This window comes from Esox lucius, chromosome 13, assembly GCF_011004845.1.
Source record: "Esox lucius isolate fEsoLuc1 chromosome 13, fEsoLuc1.pri, whole genome shotgun sequence".
NCBI lineage: Eukaryota > Metazoa > Chordata > Actinopteri > Esociformes > Esocidae > Esox > Esox lucius.
In genome coordinates this window covers 22,019,076-22,041,709 of record NC_047581.1, presented here as the reverse complement: position 1 = coordinate 22,041,709, position 22,634 = coordinate 22,019,076, and the positions used below count along the sequence as shown (strand labels likewise).

General features: G+C 41.4%; 1 protein-coding gene across 1 annotated transcript; it reads left to right on the top strand.

Moving 5' to 3' along the window:
* The first annotated feature begins 1,055 nt into the window (after positions 1–1,055).
* si:dkey-178e17.1 (tricarboxylate transport protein B, mitochondrial) lies at positions 1,056–22,469 on the top strand. Its single transcript, XM_010876483.4, has 9 exons — positions 1,056–1,511; positions 11,778–11,885; positions 14,794–14,893; positions 18,537–18,675; positions 19,259–19,343; positions 19,716–19,820; positions 20,041–20,156; positions 20,274–20,347; positions 20,454–22,469. The coding sequence occupies exons 1-9, from the start codon at positions 1,400–1,402 to the stop codon at positions 20,566–20,568; spliced, it is 954 nt and encodes a 317-aa protein (XP_010874785.1). The 5' UTR covers positions 1,056–1,399; the 3' UTR covers positions 20,569–22,469.
* Positions 22,470–22,634: the final 165 nt, after the last annotated feature.

Genomic DNA, 22,634 nt, shown 5'->3' with positions numbered 1-22,634 from the left:
CTTTCTCTTTCTCAGCTTCTCAGCTGGGTTGCCTGCAAGTTGGAATAACAATACTCTCTCTACTGGGACTGATAGGGGAGACTGGGGATGGGTACAACATGGGTTAGTTGTAACACTTTCAATTTCTCACTTCCAAGTTACGAATCATCTGGTTCACTCAGAACATGCTCAATTTAATCCTTATTTCACATGTGAATAAGTAGCACCCTGTGGCAGACACAACCATTTTTAAAATGAAAAAACTAATTTTTAGGTAAGAACTTTTTGTGATAGTATTGCCAGCTAGGTAATTAAATTAATCAAACTTAAATCATGTTTATTGTGTGTCTATCTAAATATCTTTCATGCAAGTTGTTAGTGATAATGTTTTACTTGTAAGTTGTAAAGTTAGTTCATGACTATAGGAGTCTGGGTTAGTTGTAACAACAAGAGTCTGAGTAAGTTGTAACAACAATTAAAATGTTACAACCTACTATATGCAACATTTTTGTTGTAGGCCTATATATGTTTTCTTTGAATATCAGTATGCCTAGTCTGACTGTAACAAACAAGCACAAACACACAAACTGATATTCAGTAATGCTCATTTTGTTCAAATGCATTATGTTCAAATGTCTCACAACTATGACTGACAGTAGTAACTAACATACTTCACACGCACACACCAATTATGTTAAAAAGTAATGTAATAATTTAACAAGGTACATAATAATGTTACATTTCACCCCAGGGTATGTTACAACTGACCCAGGCTATGGGGTGAATGTAACATTTCCCTCCTTGTGTTTGAGACTAAACCACACATTTTTTGTTTGTGTTACAGATATATCAGCTACGCCATCTAATAGCAGACACATGTAACTAGTTCGTAGACAATTTTGAAAGCACTATCTTGAAAGAGCTTCAATATACAGACAGACATTTCCAAAATGTTACAACAATCTCCGTCCTCCCCTACTTTAATTTGCATGACTGTTTGTTTATCTGAACTGGGTTATGCTAATCTAGTGCTCCACCTATTTGCTTTTGGCGAGTTTCACGATTCGAAGGATGTGACGCGAGTAGAAAGCGAGAGAGAGGCAACCCCGCCCTTCTCCTGGTGTGGAACAAAACTGCCGGTCTAACCTCACTACGCTACAATATACGTTGAGGCTTTATTTCTTCGAATGGCAGGCTGCTGAGCATGTGGAATAGCCTACAGTCCACAAACAGTGGAGGTTTTTGGCTGGCTTGTAGCATACACACAGCATCACTTGTCAGACATCATCATAGCGACACTGTTCTGTCATTGTTGTCCATGCTGAACGTTATAAATACTGGAAACAAGTTGTAAGGACAAAACAATTTCTTAGACTTACATTGATAGGTAAATAGATATTTGTTTTATACTTTTTTGACAATGGAAGGAAACACTAAATTCATCAGCCCCTTTCACAGACCACGGTGTCTGGCGGCGGCGGCACCGGGAGGAAAAGCGAAATTAACTCACCCAGGAAAGGCGATTCTTGCAGGTAAGTTTTGTAATTATTTTAGCCAATATATATGATTTAACATGTTCCTAAAAAAGAGAACCAGTATGTAAAGAGCATCAGATGGTAGAATAAAGTTAAAAACCAGTTCATGTCACTGCCAGGGATTGTTACCATTAATGTGCTGAAGGTTTTTCTTGTAGCTGTTCACGAACTGAGCTCTTCGGTTAGTTAGAATTGTCTTGCTTATCACAAAACCAGTTATAGTCTGCTTTTATTGCGTTTCGCTGATAACAGGGAACTATCGACCTGTAGACTATTGTACTCATTTATTATATATTTATATGTTCTTGATAACACGATTTAGAACTACAACAAATCATGGGAACATTAATTAATTATCTTTTCTGTACTGACAATGGTAACTTGTGCTAGTCTTCTAATACTGAAGAACTGCCTGCTTGTCAGAAGACAGCACAGCTGACATATTCGTTTCCCCTGCCTAGCAAACAGTATTCACTCTTGGACTGGGGAATTATCACATGGTCACCCCTCCCTATGTTTTCTGATAGACAGATCATTCATTCATGCTATTGCTACGAGGACATAAAGCATCTGTTGCAGTTTCATTGAGTTGAGACAAATTAACTAGTAGACTAAAGCGTGTCCAGCTCTGCAACCATGTTATTTTTAGGCAGCTGACAGTCATTTTTATGAGGTGTGTCCTTCTCTGAAAGGGCATATTTCTCTTGATCAGTGCCTTTTCTCAACAACCCGGAAACTAAACTGAAATGGCTTTTATATGAAATCACCCAAAACCACCAGCTAGATTACTAGTCTCTCTGTACATTCCAATCCTTGTCACTCCTTGTCATTACCAAATGCATGGAGTAAAGGGAGTGGACCTGTAAGCTGAACTGAGTAATACCTTGACTACAAAACCACCACATCTTTCTGTGAAAGAAGACCAGAACAACAAGCACTGCCGGATCAGATGTAACCCAATTACTCTGGATGACTGAACAGTCACCATTTCTTATATAGTGCATATGGCCTATAGTGCTCTGGTCAAAAGTAGTTCACTTATAAGAGGGCAGACTTACAGCGAGGTCACAGGAGTGAATGAAGAACTGAGTGAATGAACGTGTTTTCACTTTGCGTCCTTATCCTGACTGAATGGATGACTGTAGCCCCAAACAGTCACAGTCAGGTCAGTGCACTGACATGATTCCATAACTGCTCAAGTCTAGTGATCACTGCTAGCTCATGTCAACTATATTAGACCGGGGAGGTTTTAATAGATGCTGGTGAAGGCGAGAGAAACTCCTTTAATGCGGTTTAGTTGAATTTGTGTTTCAGGAATCTGGGGACATTCTTGCATTACACATACCTTTATATGACAGTACTAGGTTTAATAATGAACCTGGTCTGTAATAAACCAGTACTAGGTTTAATAATGAACCTGGTCTGTAATAAAGCAGTACTAGGTCTAGTAAGTAACCAGGTCTGTAATAAACCAATACTAGGTCAAATAATGAACCAGGTCTGTAATAAACCTGTACCAGGTCTAATAATGAACCAGGTCTGTAATAAAACAGTACTAGGTCTAATAAAGAACCAGGTCTGTAATAAAGCAGTACTAGGTCTAATAATGAACCAGGTCTGTAATAAAGCAGTACTAGGTCTAATAATGAACCAGGTCTATAGTAAAGCAGTACTAGTTCTAATAATGCAGAAATAATACATAAACGCACATGGACCCCTATTCATTTTGTAGTTAAAACATGGTCATATAGTGGGTGTTGACATGCTGGTACATTGCAAGACCTTGACATGGACCATTTGTGGAGAGTGACTTAAAACAGCTCTGTTGACATTTTGACAAGCGTCCACAGTAACTCTGGTAAACCTTGGATTGTGGTAATGTCCCAACTGTGAAGCAGCAATACCATTCCACATGAACAGCTTGATAGAGTTCTGCTTGGTACAGCATTATGTGGAACTTCTCTGTCCATATCGTTTCACAACCCTAGCAGCCCATGATGCCATTTCATTCACAGTATCTTCTGACTTTCCTCCTCCAATCAGACATTGGCAAAGGTAATTATGCCACTAATCTAGATGCTAGTCTGGAGAACCCTGCCTGGCCCCCCTCCCTCTCATTTCACCTAGACTAACTTGACAAGGTGGCCGGAATGCTGTGAGACAAATAAACAGTCCCTTCTGTTTCTCTCCCAAACTCTTAACCTGTTTTTCTAGTTGTGCACCTCTTTATTAACCAGCTGTTTAACACTTATCTACAGAATATTTCTCTTTCTCTGTCTTTCCCTCTAACTTATCCTGTCTGCCTATTTCCACTGTCTATGGATGCATATTTCAGTGGAAGGGTGGAATATTATATATAATTTAAACAAACAGATTGTGTGTATGTATAATATATTGTAATATGTGTGTTGAAATCATAGTGTCATACCGTAAGAACTGATGTTCTGTCAGAGAAGGGCTAGCAATGACTCAGCGAGAGAAAAGTAATCAGAGTAAAGTGCTCTTGGGCCTTGCTCTGACCTGAAATATTACTCAATCAAGAGTAAAGCCAATTCTTTTCAACGCCAAGAAGATATAGAACCCCCCTGACACCCAGTTAGCTAGTTAATACATCTGACCTGCACTTCTGTCATTGCCTATACATGGCAGCCCAGATAGATCTGGTTATGTCACATCACTTGGAGTGCTAAGAGTGTGCTACTTGTTTGCCTCCCCTCTGCAAGGACTAAAGTATTTTGTTCTCCAGTTTTTTTCTCTCCAACTGGGCAGAACGCCTAAAGTAAATATCCTAATGTGTATCCTTGTTGAACCTAAGACCAAATGTTTCACATTTACCTTTTGGTAATGAAGCAGATGTTAAGTTCCAGAGAGACACAGAAGAGCTATTAAGGTTAAGTGTCTTGCTTAAGGACACAGCAACCGATTTCTGACCTTGCCAGCTTGGGTATTCAAACCAGCACTTCCAACACAGCCTTTCTGTCTCAGCACTGTAACCACCAGGCTCTCTGCCGTTCAAGGCATTTGACATGGTTGTTTTTACCCAGGTCTTTTTAGATCATTGTGAAAGAAACGCTGCTCATTCAGTATTGGTGCTGCTTCCCCCCATACAGCCTCCAATGTGTGTGTGTGTGTGTGTGTGATTGTATAGGGCTGTTGTAAGGGCCTAGAGACTCTGGGGTAAAAGTGACATAGACAGAACAGGGACGTAAGTCACAGCTTAATGGAATAAAGGTCTGACATCTCTTACAGACCCAGACAATGGTTTCAGGCATATTTCTGCTTGATGGGTGAAGAGTATGGGGACTTTCTACTCCCTCTCCTGCACTCCTATCAGCCAATAACGACGGGCGATGTTGAGAAATGGAGACTGAGATTTGAGGAAGGATTGACCTGAGGCTGAGAGATTTTAAATGGCTTTCTGGTCCTGTGTAGAAGAACATTTTACTGTCAATTATTGTGTGCGTGTGCGTGCATTTGTGTGTGTATTATGGTCTGAAAGAGTACTTTTGTATTGCCCTGTGTTTGTATGTCTAGAACAACTTTCTCTCTCTTTCACTCTCTCTTTCACTCTTTCACTCTCTCTTTCACTCTCTCTCTCGCCGCAGGGCTGCCAGTTAAGTCCTTTCAGTGGCTGTCTCCTCTCAGATTCAGAGGGCTTGTCAATGTGTGCACTCATTCACACTCCACTCACTGCACACTCAAACCATACAAGTTAGCACACTTTACAACCTAACACTATACACAAGCTAACTCACTCTGCAACCTAACACTCTACACAAGTTAATACATTTTATAACCTAATACTGTACACAAGTAAACACACTACATCCGAACACTGTACCCAAGTGAAAACACTTTACAACAGAACACTGTACACAAGTTGACACACTGTACACACTCACAATATGAAGACGTTAACACACTTTACACACTCAAACTATAAAGAACTTAACACACTTTACACAATCAATATAAAGAACTTAACACACTTTACATACTCGCAGTATAAGTAACTTAACACACTCACACTATCAAGAACTTAGCACACTTTACACACTCACTATATACAACTTAACACACTCCCTGAATTTACAACTGACAACCTAGCAGCTCCCTTGGGGTCAAGACATGAAAACACCAAATCCATTGTGCCTTTTCTGACAGAATTGTTTTTCTTTCCACTCTCCTCTCTGTCTTTCATCTTCCTCTGTCCCTCTCCGATTATGAATTGCTTTCTAAGAAAGTTGCAACAACATCCCACACATTCCTAGAACATACAATGTTACAAATACACAACAACACTGACACATCAACACTAAAGCATCAGCACCGGCACAACAACAACATTGACACATTAAGAATAACATAAAAACACTGACACGTCAGCCCCAGGATATCAACCACAACAACACTGACACGTCAGCACCGGCACAACAACAAAGTTGACACATTATTAATAACATAAAAACACTGACACGTCAGCACCAGGATATCAACAACAACAACACTGACACGTCAGCACTGACACATCAAAACTGACACAACAACAATAGCAACACAGACATAAAAACAACAACAATACTCACAAAACAACATCATTCTCCTTTTCATCAGTCAGCAGTAAGCAACCAGCTAAATGGTTGGAAGCAGTTCAATAGATTTTTCCATGTAAAATGACGTGTGTAATTAAACATTAGTGTAGTGTTTTGGAGTGTTGTTTTAAACGGGAAAAGCCAGACGATTAATAATTCCTTTCATCTTTCAGACGAAGCAAACATAATATTAACACTGTAGGAACATGTCATGTTTGATGTTGAGACGTCTTCTGAAATACAGTACTTGCTACAGTAGGTTGGGTTTGGGAATATTGGCAAAACAAACCCTGTCTTTATTCTACACTGTATTTATATCTCTTGTGACATCAAATCCACAATAAACAGACCCCATATCAATTAAATAACTGTGGAAAACTAGAAGGTTAAATATAGAAAGGTTCTTTGTAATTGTTGTGTCTGTGATTTTGCACACTATGATGTTTAGGTCCATAAACGTATATTGTTCAATTAATGAGTTGGCCTGAAACAATTGGTAGTTACAGTATGCATCTATTTTTTTGACATTTTAATGAGTCTAACCTATATATGGAATATATCCTATTCACACAAACTGTTTTATCAACATGAACATTTGCTTGTGAGTGTTTACGCACAGCCGTGACTGTGTACAAACAGTGCCAAGTAGAAGACACAGAGATCTGCTTTTTAAACACAGGAGAGTAAATGTTCAAAATGTGTTAAAGACATTGTGAGTTTTTTGTGTGTTTATTTTAATATTAACTCCTTAATATTAACTATTTTTGGCTCAGTAGATATTGTTTCCCAAAACCAATCTCGGTCAGTAAAAGTTCAGAATTGTGCAAATGAACAGGACAGCAATGAACAGGCTAATTACGGCATATTACTGTACAACAGCATTTTGGATCTCCCCACCATGGCCCTTGTCAGGGATGGGCAATTGCAACACATGACCACACTGGGCTCCACTCCTATCACCTAAAAAAACAGACTAATCCTGTTGATGGATTAGCCCGGGGATCCCGCGGAGGGCAGTGACATTGGCCAGCAAGGTCCAGGTTTGGGGAGTTAGTAATCTAATATAGTTGGCATGCCTGGTGGTGCTCTAGCGACTCCTTAAGGTGGCTTGGGCGCCTGCAGTATCACTCGAGGTGGAAGGCTGGGGAATTTGTTCCCTCTGCCACATGGCGAAACTGGTCAAAACTTTGTAGTGGACCGATCAGTACGGTAAGAATCAGGACGGAATCAGTAACTGGATGTTACAAAGTTAAGGAGGTAAAAGTAAAAAATTTAGGTATGTTCTAACTGCAGCAAGGATGCCTGTGAAACCTTTCAGACACTATGTCGAGTCCATGCCTCAAAGTCATGCAGTTCTGGAGGCAGGGTGTCTGACCCACTGCTAGATAGGTGCATACCAACATGAGCTGTTGATGAGTAACACATATTGGTTAGTGTTTTATATACTCATTTGAACTAGGCCTACAGTATAGTTGCTATTGCTGGGAACAAAATCGAAATGGTTGTAGCCATGTTTTTTCCCCGCTGGTGCATAACGAGTCAAATAAAACCACTCAACCTCTGACACTTTAACACTTTAACTACATCTCTATTTCAATCTTGGAAATTGATTTCCTAGCACCATTTCGGTTGCACCATTGTGTTTCAGGGTAAAAAAAAATCTGTACTGTGTATTCCCCACAGACTTAAAGGGATCATTTTGACCATATGGTTAATAAGGAGCTCGTTGGAGTGCACATAGTCAAGGTCCTGCACGAGCCCTTGGCATACATGCATTAGTGGTGATCTACTACCTGTGCCCATATGACATTTCTAGGAATGTTTAATAAATCACACTTTCTCCATGTGTACAAACATTCAAAATTCAATTCATAAGAAGAATTTTTGAATAGTTTCTACGCAGTATTGATGATTTCCCCCCTGGTCCATAAACTGTGAGGCTGCCGGGTTGGTTTGCGTGTCAGGTTGGCGGATTTGAAAGTCTGATTTTGTCAGTGCAAAACAAGGAAGTCCTCATCAAATGTGCAGCAGATGTGGCCAACACTCATTAGAGTTACCTCAGCTGCAGGGAGATGGCTCCTCAAAGGCCTTGTCTCTTGTCTGTCTCCCACTCTGCTCTTGAACTTCTTTCTCATTCATTTTATTCCTTTAATCGCTCTCCATCTGCTTCATTGCTGTCCCTTTTCTCCCCAATTGTCTAAAACTCTCACTTCCTCCCCCGTTTCCCTTTGTCTCTCCTTCAACCCCTCCTGCTCTCCCTGTCTCTCCCTTTTCATCTCTCTCTCCCCCATGGCTGATCTAATAGCGTGTAATGGTGTGGAAGGTGCCTATGGGTGTTTTTTCAGAGGGCAGTACGTCCACTTTACCAAGCTCACAGAAATACATATGCTATGCTGACAACATCCCCAGTGGTTAGGTGTGTGTGTGTGTATATTTCTCTGTGCATATATGTGTATTTGCTTTGAGTAGCTTTGATTTGAGAAAGTACCAGGCTGAGAAGTCAGAAGGATGTTAATTGAACTGTGGATTTGTTTTGTGAGTGTAAGTGGGTTAGTTGTAAAAGAGAATGGTTGGTCAATATATTAAGAGTAAGGTGTTACACACCTTTACTGTGAAGTAAAGCCTTACAGTCACATTGTGCTCAATAAACCCACCAGCTCCTCATACAAAATACATTGATGAAAATAGCAACATCGATTTTCAACATATCCTGGTTGTCTGACTGGCTGTGTTTGCCAGATCTATGGTTGATAGCCACTCTGTCTGTCCCTGCAGAATCTCTCTCCCAGTGACAGCTGGTAGGAAATGCTGAACGGGTTTCTTGGGACATCCATTCCCACTAATAACAAGTGCCACTGTTGTATGAAAACTCATCAATCCTGTGACCTGACATCGAGGGAGAGAGGGAGGTGAGGATTGAGGACTGGACAGATTCTAGGGAGGAGGTAGAAAGAGCTAGTGTGGGAGAGAAAGAGATGGGGGCTGTGGGGGCAGAGAGGGGAGAGTACTCTCTGATGAATGCTCTGTTTTCTGTGTATCTGGTTAATGACTAGATCAACCTTGTTCTGCTGAGGTATTCCTGGAGTAAATTAAGAACTTATTTTCAGAGCTCATCTGATTCCTCACAATGACAGATCAGCAAAATGTATAGCACATTTTGTGTTGCCTGTGTACATTTTGTGACGCACACTGCTTTCCTAAAAGCATTCACATGTAGAAGCGTTGTCATGCTAGCTGGAATGAATGATGCGTGTGTGTGTGTAGATGTGTGTGTGACTTAGCTTTCTAGACTGTTGCGCTGCACAGACATATCTTGGCTGGAAAAATTACTGTGCAAATGCCTTAGCCCTTCATAGGACAATTTGATTGATTGAATACTCAAACATACATCAATGTGTAAATGTAGCTAGCAACAGCTTTCTTTATCTTCTGCAAGAGTTGAATATACCACATATTCCCTCCAGAACACTGAATGGATTAAATATTCCTCTCATCCCCCCCAGAATGCGGAATGGGATAAATATACCTCTCATCCCCTCCAGAATGCTGAATGGGTTAAATATACCTCTCATCTTCTCCAGAATGCAGAATGGGTTAAATATACCTCTCATCCCCCCTTAATGGTGAATGGGTTAAACATACCTCTCATCCTCTCCAGAACGCTGAATGGGATAAATATACCTCTCATCCCCTCCAGAATGCAGAATGGGATAAATGTACCTCTCGTCCTCTCCAGAACGCTGAATAGGATAAATATACTTCTCATCCCCCCGAGAATGCGGAATGGGTTAAATATACCTCTCATCCTCTCCAGAACGCTGAATGGGATAAATATACCTCTCATCCCCTCCAGAATGCTGAATGGGTTAAATATACCTCTCATCCTCTCCAGAATGCAGAATGGGTTAAATATACCTCTCATCCCCCCCTTAATGCTGAATGGGTTAAATATACCTCTCATCCTCTCCAGAACGCTGAATGGGATAAATATACCTCTCATCCCCTCCAGAACGCTGAATAGGATAAATATACCTCTCGTCCCCTCCAGAACTCTGAATGGGTTAAATATACCTCTCATTCCCTCCATAATGCTGAATGGGTTAAATATTCCTCTCATCCTCTCCAGAACGCTGAATGGGATAAATATACCTCTCATCCCCTCCATAATGCTGAATGGGTTAAATATTCCTCTCATCCCCTCCAGAATGCTGAATGGGTTAAATATACCTATCATCCCCTCCAGAACGGTGAATGGGATAAATATACCTCTCCTCCCCTCCAGAATGCTGAATGGGATAAATGTACCTCTCATCCCCTCCAGAATGCTGAATGGGTTAAATATTCCTCTCATCCTCTCCATAACGCTGAATGGGATAAATATACCTCTCATCCCCTCCATAACGCTGAATGGGATAAATATACCTCTCATCCCCTCCATAACGCTGAATGGGATAAATATACCTCTCATCCCCTCCATAACGCTGAATGGGATAAATATACCTCTCATCCCCTCCATAACGCTGAATGGGTTTAATATACCTCTCATCCCCACCATAACGCTGAATGAGTTAAATATACCTTTCATCTTCTCCAGAACGCTGAATGGGATAAATATACCTCTCATCCCCTCCAGAACGCTGAATGGGATAAATATATTTCTGATTCCCTCCAGAACGCTGTAGTTCTAAGTGCTGTAAAGAGAGTGAGGGCCTTGGCTTACAATAACACCAACAGTGGGATGGATGTGAGGCTATCACTGTTTGATGACATGTCTGGACACAGTCCATTATTTCGCTGTTCAGACTGATTGAAGAGATTGAAGAGAAAGGAAGAAACAGATAGAGAGAGAGAGAGGAAATATGCGTGTTTGTGCATGTGTGTGTGTGTGTTATTTAGCTAATTGAGGGTCTTGGCCTATGTAATGGAACCCCTCCTGACCAGAACAGATCATTTAATTAACATCACCCTTCCTTCTTCTCTCTCTCCTCTTCTCTGTCACACTAGAGCTGAACTCATACACACTACAGCTGGACTCATCCACAATAGAGCTGAATCCATCCACACTATAGCTGAACTCATCCACACTACAGCTGAAATCATCCACACTAGAGCTGAATCCATCCACACTAGAACTGAACTCGTCCACACTACAGCTGAACTCATCCACAGTATACAGCTTTTCTCATCAACATTATAGAACATTCTACATAATTTGCTCCTTTGTTGGTGGCATTCGTCTTTTTTGTCTCATTTATACTTATTAGCTGCTAAAAAGTCATTACTTTCAGAATGCCAATAAGCAGAGAAGCTTCTTAGGAAATTTGAAATGGGCAAGCCTTTTTCATCTACTTGTGTCATTCATTAAAAAGTTTCAATATTATGCCATATAAAGTGCATGCTGTAAAATAACCTTTCCTAAAATATTGTGACTGTTACATTGTCTGTTTCAGTCGTCCTCTTTGTAATACCATTGAACACACAAATAATACACTTCAGTTTAGTCTGCATTCCTTCCACTTTAATTTACAATATGCCTTATTTGAGACTTGGGCACCATCGATATGTTCATTGTTTTTAATGTACACTGGTACAAACCCTGTACCCCAAAATATAGACTTAATCTATTGTACAGCTGTTAAAGCTTGGTGTGACCTCTGCTCTGTTTCTCCAGGTGGTATAGCAGGAGGGATAGAAATCTGCATCACCTTCCCTACTGAGTATGTGAAGACTCAACTACAGCTGGACGAGAAGGCTAACCCTCCCAAATACAGGGGCATTGGTAAGTGGCTGTCTGACAGTGTGTGTCCTCTCACCAAACAACTTCAACCAAACTATAACCCCAACCTCCATACCTTGGATCAATTTTAAACCTAATTATAACCCTAACCACCACACCTTGGATCAGTGTTAAACCTAATTATAACCTTAACCTCCACACCTTGGATCACTGTTAAACCTAACTATAACCCCAACCACCACACATCAGATCAATGTTAAACCTAACTATAACCCCAACCACCACACATCAGATCAATGTTAAACCTAACTATAACCCCAACCACCACACATCAGATCAATGTTAAACCTAACTATAACCCCAACCACCACACATCAGATCAATGTTAAACCTAACTATAACCCCAACCACCACACATCAGATCAATGTTAAACCTAACTATAACCCCAACCATCACACATCAGATCAATGTTAAACCTAACTATAACCCCAACCACCACACATCAGATCAATCTTAAACCTAATCATTACCCTGACTTCCACACCTTGGATTAATCCTAACTTCAACCCCAACCCCTTTCCCTATCCATCTCCATTAGTGCCTCTCGAATTCATCTCCCCTGATGTATCTAGCTCTACCTGAGATACAGAGCTGTATGTAACCTTCCTAAAATACAGGTTTGTCAGTGTTTCTGCTGAAACCAGTCAACCTTTCGTCATTTCTCTTTCATTTTCTCTCTCTTTTCCTCTTAGGATCTAATTATCAAATTACACGTCATCCTTAGGTGCCTTAGTGATTCTGGCAGGCTGTCACACTGCTTGTTTTTATGACTGTAAACACACACACACACACACAGAAACTGTCTGGCTTCTGTTGGCTGGAGCTCTGAGGATCTGAGACCATCTTAATGAGCCCAGCACACAGCTGTCTCTGTTTCATACAAGTTAACTAGCTGTGCTATCAACCAGTATGTGAATATCAATAAATATGAATACTCTGCTGGTTGTGTGTTAGTTTCTTTCAATTGTTCACATGCAATTTTGAAAACCGGGTTCTTTTTTTCAAAATATAATCACAATTATCCAAACACCACACTCAATTTGCATAAATCCTAGATTGTTTGCAAAATGACACACTTCAGTCAAAACATACACACGTTTGTGAAAATGCTATTAGTTTTCATTTAACCAACACAGTCCTCAATGATCAGACACAATTGCAGCCAGTTTCACACTGCTGTGATAAATAAAAAACACATTTGTAAAAAAGAAATGTAGGAAATAGCATGTGCTAGATTTTTGGCCAGACATTGTTATGTATGGGATAATTTAGATGACAAAAAAAAATAGTGACAAACCCACAACATTCTTCATGATTAGTTTGAGATATAGGGGGAATGTACACAAATAGGCCTACTATAAACTTACCAAGCACTGCACAACACTGATGCTGCAGACTGAATATTTCAAGTATTTATTTCAATACTTAGTATTTACCATAATCAGTTACAGTAATCAACCAACAATGAAATCAATGAAACAAATAAAATCTGTAGACAAATAAAAATTACTGCATGAAGTACATACACTTTGACTCTGAAGAAAAACTACTGTAAAAGCAACAAGAATAGTGTAACTACTCATCATCTCTCCGTCTGGCTGGGTCAGCCCATAATATTTCGTCCACATCACAGGCTGTCTTCATTGGCAAGGCACCATTGGAAGAATCGCCTCGTGTGACCAATCCACCCCTGCACAGAAGCTGCTTCGATATGACCACAGGCTCCATGGCCTGAATGAGGGGCAAACGGTCACAGGGCCGCAGGTCGTATACCTTCCACCGCCATGCGGATTCAGGAAGGGGGAGTATGGGGGAAGGCATAAGACCTGCGGCCCTGTGACCGTTTGCCCCTCATTCAGGCCATGGAGCCTGTGATCATATCGAAGCAGCTTCTGTATACAAAAAAAATACACATGCAGCCTACTGTCAAATGTCACAGTAAACAATATTAATGATAAGTACAACAAGCTTCAGTTTCAATGTACTGTGTGGTTAGCTTACCTGTTTCCTCGATGAAATGTCCGAATTACTGACGCAACAGTATTTCTGCTGAGATTTGGTTGAACTCTTTGTCCAGCTTCCATCAGTGTCAGTCCATGGTTGATAACATGGTCAGTAAGTGTTGCACGGATTTCTCGAGTCAAATTTGGTCCTCGTCTTCTTTGTTCAGGTTCTATCAACTCTTCAAGTCCTTCTCTACCTCCTCCTCTAACTAGGCCTCTTCCTCTATCTCCTTCTTCTCCTCTTCCTCTACCTGGGCCTCCTCCTCTACCTCCTTCTCCTCCTTTTCCTCTACCTAGGCCTCTTCATCTACCTCCTTCTTCTCCTCTACCTAGGCCTCTTCCTCTACCTCATTCTCCTCCTCTTCCTCTACCTAGGCCTCTTCATCTACCTCCTTCTTCTCCTCTTCCTCTACCTAGGCCTCTACCTCCTTCTCCTCCACTTCCTCTACCTAGGCCTCTTCCTCTATCTCCTTCTCCTCTTCCTCTACCTCCTTCATCTCCTCTTTGAGCTCCCCCTCTCATTCTCACTCTTCTTCTTCTAGCTCCTTCCATTTTTGTTGAAGACAGGTGAACTCATGTGTGCTTCCATACCTGGTGGATGTGATTATCCCATTTGTTCATTAGTGTGGTCATTGGCAATCTGGGGCTTTGTAATGACAAGGAAGTAATCTCACAATCCTTATCTGTGTCTAAGGTGTGAAAATGTGTGTAGAGTTTTACAAATCACTGTGTGTAATGTTTTGCCAAAAGGGTGAAGCAGACATTGTGTGTAATGTTGAGCAAATCTGTGGAGGTGTTTTTCTCATTGGAGTAGAATTTTGCAAAAAATTTTATTTTAGTGTGTAAACAATCGTAAAAAAACTAACAATGATTTGTGTGTGTGTAGGGGACTGTGTGAAGCAGACCATAAAGGGTCATGGGGTGAGAGGCCTGTACCGAGGACTGAGCTCACTGCTCTACGGATCCATTCCCAAATCAGCTGTCAGGTATGTGGATGGCACGTAGCCCTCTCATGCACACACAGCCACTTACACACAAACACAAACATGCAGACAGACACGCACACACCAATTATGTTGGTTCATTACCCACAATGCATAGCTAAAATGTCATAACGCATATGGTTCGGTGTAATTATATTATTCTGTCTCACAGACGAAATGTCATCTCCTGCATGTTTTATTCCATGCCTGACTCAACAGATCGATGGAGAGTTGGCGTATCACTGTCTCTGAATTCATGTGTTTGATGTGTGTTTGTGTGAATGAATGTGTTTGTATGTGTGTTTGATGGTGTGTTTGTGTAGTAAAGGGCAGAGCCTGCTTGTCAAGTAAACCGACAGAACCAGCCAAGCAGAGTAGAGCTGTCATTCATTGTCTCATAGGAAATACGGAGTAAAACCTGATGATGTCATATTCAGATCTGATGTGTGTGTGAGTCAGACCAGGGTCGGAGGTCAGTAGGGGTACAGGGCATAGTGGTGGACCGGGCAACAAGTGGAAGCCACCTCATCCACTGACAGTTGTGTGTGTGTGTGTTTTACATAATTCAGTTATGAAAAAGAAAGGAGGCTCTCTCTCCTTTCCCTCTACAAGTCCATTCTCCTACCCCCTTTTCCAGCGTCTCCTTGGCCCATTAGCTGATTGCCTGTTTCATAGAGAGTGGCTCAGTACAGGGAGGTCTTGGGAGGGGATGAGGGAGTGTTAAGGGCGGGGCCAGAGAGAGACACTGACCGTTATCATCCTCCCTACAACCCTCCTTCCTCCATCTCTTAATGAGGAGCGACTGACTTTGCAGATAGAGCCCTAATGGGCTTTAGGAGACATTCCATGGTCTCTGTGATGACTTACGTGCTGGTGACTCATCCTGGACCATGGCTGTGGGCCCAGATGTCCTTGATTATGTTGGAATGACAGTGTTCTTTCGGTCCATACTGCAGTCCATGGCTTTTACATCTGTGGATGGAGATCCAAGTGGGATAAAATTGCTAAAATGTGTTGTCAACTTAAATGATGACTAAAACCAAAAAGGAGCTATGTAATCATTGTTTTTTATACGTATGTTTTTTTTTTTTACTTTCTTTTCCATGGTGGCTTTGTTAACGGGACAATGTAAAGTGTCATGAAAACAAACATACCGCCAGTTCCTTGGATTCCAATTATGCTGGATGAGACAGAGAAGGCAGGGGTTGGGGGTGAAGTAGACACCTGTTCAGAAACTCCTGTCAAATATGAAGGCATCATTGCCTTCTGTTTGTTTCTGCATAACAGACAGAGTATGAGTTGTGAAGTGGCTGTCACACAAACAAACAAACAGGAGCCTTGAAGCGAGACGAAGAAAACACATTTTTGTGATGGAAAAAGAAAAAGAAGGGGAAGAAAAAGAAAGGTAGCGCTAGAAGAGATTATAAAGTGTAAGACAACCCAAAATGCACACAGGTCAGTATGACACGTGCCCTGAAGAGGCATACGAAATCTGGTCTTATAAAACCTGCCTAAACATGCAATCACATTCTGCTCTACCAGGCTACAAGGAAACCAACCATTAATCAAAGTTAAGTGTCAGTGTCTTTCTCCTCTTCTTCTTACTTCCCTCTCTCCCTGCTCCACCCCCTCTCTAGGTCCGCCTCTCCTCCACCATGTTATGTTTGTTCCTGCCATCACCACAATCCAATTTCTTCTATAAATAACCTTCCCAGTGAAGGACTCTTTGGCACAGCACCTCCTGACTGATTGCAGTGCTTCATAACAAACAGACGAAACCCTCAGCTGGCTTCCATGGCAGCAGTTGCTGGGCATCCATTGTGCTGACTCATCAGACATTATGGAGACATATTTTAACCTGGTGGTGCCTTGTACTGGGTATTCAGAATCATAAGCCATTTGTTTCACTTTGCCTGGACATGGAAGGAAGTGGTTTGCTTCTCACCTCAAGGCGTATTCATGTATCCTCTTCCGTAGGACTGGGAGGATGCTCTACCTCTGATTACTAAGCAGTGTATGCTGTTCAGAGACCTAACTGGCGTAGAATATAGCTGATTACACCCTACATCCCTTCCTCTAACTTGGCCAGTGTGGGTTGAACTCTTTGATGTACTTCATCCGGATGTAGCAGTTACTCAGACTTTTCTCATATTCAGTTATACAGTGTCAGTTTCTGTATTCCACTGCTTGTTACCTTGTTCGCACGCTTTGCCGCTCAGCTAAAGAGGGTCCAGCCTAGACTGTTTAGTGTGCAACTATGTAAAACACTGAGTAAAGTTAAACTGCAACATCTAGGACAAACGCTCAGTTACTGCGCTAATGCTAGTACATACAGGGATTCTCATTCAGTCCTTCCTGAGGGGGGATTCCCAACAGCACCACTTGTCCCATTATATGACAATGGATCACCTCTGCAAGGTGGCTCTACTTGGACCGTTAGGGGCGAAAAGTAGGTTGATTTGATTTAGCAATAAAATACTTTTGCCATAAACTGTCTAAACAGCTGTCCATCACAGGTAAAACCTCCACATTGTCCCCGTTCCAGGGTTCAAAGAGCCTTGGCGGGACCCTACACAACACAGTGACTCGCTCCTGCAGGTTCACGCTTTACCACATAGTTAGTGTACGAGCTTACCTCACACAGGAAGTGGCATGAGTCCTGACACAGGGGGCCTGTCACCTTATGCCTGGATCACTCTAACTCACTGTTCATATGGCTCCATGCATGTGCCATCAAACCCCTGCAACCTATCCAGAATTCCGCACCCCGCCTGGTGCTTGACCTTTCTAGATTCTCCTACGTCCTCTGTGTACCCAACTGTCAATTTACTTGAAGCTTGCTTCCATTACGTGACTATTGTGTTTGCCTGCAGAGCAGAAAGGGGACCTGGCTCTCCTTCTTGTCTGTCCCACTGTCACTGCCTTCGGGAGTAATCAGGCCACTTCACTTTCTCCAAATGTTGTTGTGTAAAAGACTTGATTTATAATTGATGAGAAAAAATTGTTACCATCATTGTGTATAGGTTGATGGCAAACTATTTTAGTTCAATGAATTATGAATCTACTCGGTAACACAACAAAACATGGAGAAACTGAAGGGTTCTGAATACTTTCCCGAAGGCACTGCATGACCGTAATTTTTTCAAGAGATGTTAGATTGAAGCCTTTTATACGGCACTGTTTGATTAAATGCATTGTTGGTAATATATTTTCTCTGACATTTAAAAACAGTAAGGGAATTAACTGAGTTATTCATTGTTATAGATAACCCAGAACATCATAGACCTTTTCTAGACAACTCATGATTGTCCCGCACTATAAAGTCAATGTAACTTTGTGTTAGCTCACTGACTGGCAGTGGTGTCTGAGGCATTACCTAACTAACGTGGTCAGGCAGTAATGGACGGACAGTGACCGATCCATAGTCAATTTGATTGTGCAGGGCAATCGAGACGAAAGCTTACGCCTCTTCCTGATATCACAGTTGCATCTTATGACTGGAGCAACTGCAGCTTTGCTTGTTAATAATAATGACTTGCACTCAGTGGATCAAATGGAATGGACTCTATGTTAACCTGTTCTCTCTTTTCATCTGTGTCTGTCTGTCTTTCTCTTCATCTCTCTCCTCCTCTCCTTTCCTTCTCAGGTTTGGTGTGTTTGAGTTTCTCAGTAACCATGCTCGTGATGAGGCAGGGAAGTTGAACAGCACCAGGGGTCTGTTATGTGGGCTAGGGGCTGGAGTCATGGAGGCTGTAGTCATAGTCTGTCCCATGGAAACAGTCAAGGTATGTCTGAGACAGATCCTCTTTATAGCCTCATTAACACTGCAAGACTGACTCATTAACACTGCAAGACTGACTCATTAACACATCCAGACTGACTCATTAACACTGCCAGACTGACTCATTAACACTGCCAGACACCAACACTGTTTCTGAGATGCTGGAACCATCACATCTGGCAACATCAGTCATGCCATGGTCAAAGATGTCTTCCCCATTCTAACCTTTAGTCCAAAAATAACTTAACCCCTTGATGTCTGCATGCTTTATGTACTGAGATGCAGCCACAATATTTGCTGTTTACGTTGACAAGAAAATGTTACCTAATAAAGTGGCTGGTGAGTGGTAATGCAACAGCTGGGTGAGTGGATTCCAGTCTTCCGGAAACAACATCTCTCAAGGTTGTCTGTCTGGTCTCAGTGCCTGCTGTCAGTAATCTGTATAACTGATAATACAGTAAAAAAAATTAAAAACAACGAGATGAAACTCTTTAAGCTGTACATTAAGCTGTTTTTGTTGTGTGTGTGTGAGTGTGTGTATTTGGTGTTGGTCTGGCTCTATCTAACTGTCTCTGTTCTCTCTCAAGGTTAAGTTCATCCATGACCAGTCTTCAGCCAAGCCCAAATACAGAGGCTTTTACCATGGAGTCAGTGAGATCATCAGAACCCAAGGTAAGTGAGGATGAGGAGACATTGCCCTCGTCTGGGGTCTAATTTAACATCTCTTTGGAATTCCTCCACCCTTTTTTTGGTACTGTTAAGGTTTAGGCAGATGTTGAAACTTGTGTCAGATGTTTGTTTAACTTCTACTACATTAACTTGATTTAGTCGGGGCAATATGGTCCAGTCACTCTAACCTAACAGCAGTCAACAAGTGCCATATATGTGCCCAAAACAAGTAGTGTGCTGTGCAGAGGCATTTGAGATATGTTGATGTAATGAGTGGACTCACACTGACATCTACAGTTTAAAGAGGGTAATGCATTATGCTGCTAACTAATTCATCCAGTGATGCTAACTGCTGCTGTCTACTGCTGTCTCCAGGTGTAAGGGGGACTTACCAGGGCCTGACGGCCACCGTCCTGAAGCAGGGCTCCAACCAGGCCATCCGCTTCTACGTCATGACCTCCCTCAGGAACTGGTACAAAGGTACGTGCAACATTGTCAGCCATTATCATCAGGGGGCCATATATGTCAAGGGGTATACCAGGTCACTCAGAATACTGTGCTGATTTAGGATCAGCTTAAGCCTTTCAGTCACGGTGAATACTAATACATGAACGGAGGAGAGTTGATCTCACCCTAGTGGTCACTTGTGAAACGGTAGTTGAGTGTTCCAACTGAATGTATCCGTCTCTCCTTCCCGCAGGGGATAACCCCAGTAAGAGTATTAACCCTGTGGTGACAGGAACCTTTGGAGCCATTGCTGGAGCAGCCAGCGTATTCGGGAACACTCCCCTAGATGTCATTAAGACCAGGATGCAGGTAAAGTATAGAGTACCACTACAGACGCTACAGAGCAGAAAGGGTGGAATGTTTTCTTAGATAACATGTAGAGGGTTAAGTTCCCCTCAGTGAGTAACCCTGTGCTTTCTCTTTAAGGGTCTGGAGGCTCATAAGTACAAGAGTACGCTGGACTGTGCCGTGAAGATCATGAGACACGAGGGTGTCCGAGCGTAAGTATACCACTAAACACTTCTGGTCGGTCGTATTTCATATGCTCTCTTTTGGAACACATCCGTAGAATTCTCTGCTGTACTCTCCTTGTTTTGTGTTTTCTAGGTTCTATAAGGGGACGGTTCCTCGGCTGGGCCGTGTGTGTCTAGATGTGGCTATCGTCTTCATCATCTACGAGGAGGTGGTCAAGGTTCTTAATGGCATCTGGAAGACGGAGTAAATGGGAGCAGGATGTAGTCTCTTCTGACCTCTGACCTCAATGTGCCAAATAGGATGTGACTGGACATCTGAGCCTGCTACCAGACTGGGGTCCAAAATGGTATCCTATTTCAGCCAGGACCAAAATGTTTGCCAATGTATTCCCTCCCTACTGGGTAGGAGTGTCTGCTTTAATGTAAATGCTATATAATGCACTACTTTTGACCACACAGCTCATAGAGCTCTGGTTTAAAGTATGGCACTATGTTGGGAATAGGATGCCATTTTAGACTCAGCCATACATACTAAAACACTACTACTGGCTGAACTGTAGGCAGAATGCCAGCTGTCGTGAATAATGTCTAATATATTTACAGATAACCTTGCTGTTTGGATTATTTTACTTAGGTCACAAAACCCTTGTCTGAAAGAGCTACATGATGTATCCCTGCACTAATACACCTTTAACCAAAGCCCCCGTATCGGGCGTGGAACTGGGACACAATCCTGCACATAATGTCACTCTCCAGAGCCAGGACTGAATAACTAAATGATGTTTCTATAAATGATTTACAGTGTCATTATGAGTTTTCTGAATGGTAGTGAGAGTCGTATCCTGGTGTAAAAGCATAGTGTTTGCTGCCTGTTCTGAGACTCTAGCTACAGTAGTAAATACTACATGTAACTCACACCGGCCCATGGGAAAGGGTTTTCATTTTTACAAAATATGACCAAGCCTTTTATGCAATATGTTTACTTCTGTGATATGACATTTATTTTTATAATGCGTTTTATGATTATAACTAGTGGAGTGTTTTGTTTTTACTCAGTGCCAAGGCCCTTCAGCCCATAGCAAGATGCCAAGCTGAGACCAACTATATTCATTTTGTCACAGTTTTGCTGTAATACTACTACCCAGGAGCCTGTTATTAATAGGTATATAGAGAGTAATATATTCTGACCACTAAGAAAACAAATTATATTATATATTCATTCATAATGTATTGATCAGTCTTTGTCAATGTATTTATTGACTGTTAAATAATGGATCTGTGTTTGAGACTGTTAAATTGTGTAGTTTTATGTACCAGGCCGACGCGTCAGTGTCTGCATTACACTACTGTAGATGTTTAGGGGATGAGCTCAGAGCTCACATTATCACAGTTTTTTTGTTCTTGTAGATCACCGCTGAACTCAACCATATTCAACTTATTCTGACTAAACCATTCATTTTGATTCCCAGCTCAGATGACATTCTGACGCAAATGATTGTTTTCCATTGCGGATCAGCATTGTTCTAAGAGTATACCTTGTGGGAACATTCCCATCATTCCAGAGGCCTTTGTTGTTAATCATTAAAAAATATATATATATAATAATCCCTGACAGTGTTTACATTTGATGTCATTTTGCGGTTTGTTTTAGTGTTTTAAATGTTAGATTTTATTGTTGCCTTGCAGATTCATCTATTCATTTAGGTACATTTTAATTAAGATTACTTGATCATGGAGTGTATTTTGCCATAGTAATACATTGCTGTGTGTTCTAATAATTTGCCTATAGTCGTGTGCCATTTGCCCATATCTAATTATGTAACAGCTGCCTGAATCTGCCCCAACAGCTGTAGTAAAATCAATGACATGAAAAAAGGCTTTGTTTTGCATCAGTGGAATATAAAATGAAATTCATTATTTTAGGCCTTTGTATTGTCATTAATGGTCTACTGACCGTTTTGCTTTTAAATCATGTGGTATATTAGCAAAAACAAGCAATGAACAGTAAGATGTGTTGCCTCTGTCCCCCCTCAGCATATGCTGTCTAAGATACACTATATGGCCAAAACTAAGATACACTATATGGCCAAAACTAAGATACACCCAACCATAACCCCAGGGACGTCAGTAGAAAATCATTTATGGGGGGGCAAAGCCTCGTTTTGGGGGGTAAAATTCTAAATAAAGACACTAAAGTCCACTCTGTCTTCATCCATCCAACACCAACAAAAGTCACAAAAACGGCTGTACAATGTAGCCAAAATACGTTTCTCAACTAGTTTATAGTAAATGAACATCTACATACAGTATTCTG

Bases quoted from the DNA above. Each gene is read 5' to 3' on its own strand.
- si:dkey-178e17.1 (XM_010876483.4), top strand. From the start codon at position 1,400: ATGGAAGGAAACACTAAATTCATCAGCCCCTTTCACAGACCACGGTGT. The intron at 1,512-11,777 runs GTAAGTTTTGTA...CTGTTTCTCCAG, and splicing joins AGGAAAGGCGATTCTTGCAG to GTGGTATAGCAGGAGGGATA. The intron at 18,676-19,258 runs GTATGTCTGAGA...TTCTCTCTCAAG, and splicing joins GTCCCATGGAAACAGTCAAG to GTTAAGTTCATCCATGACCA.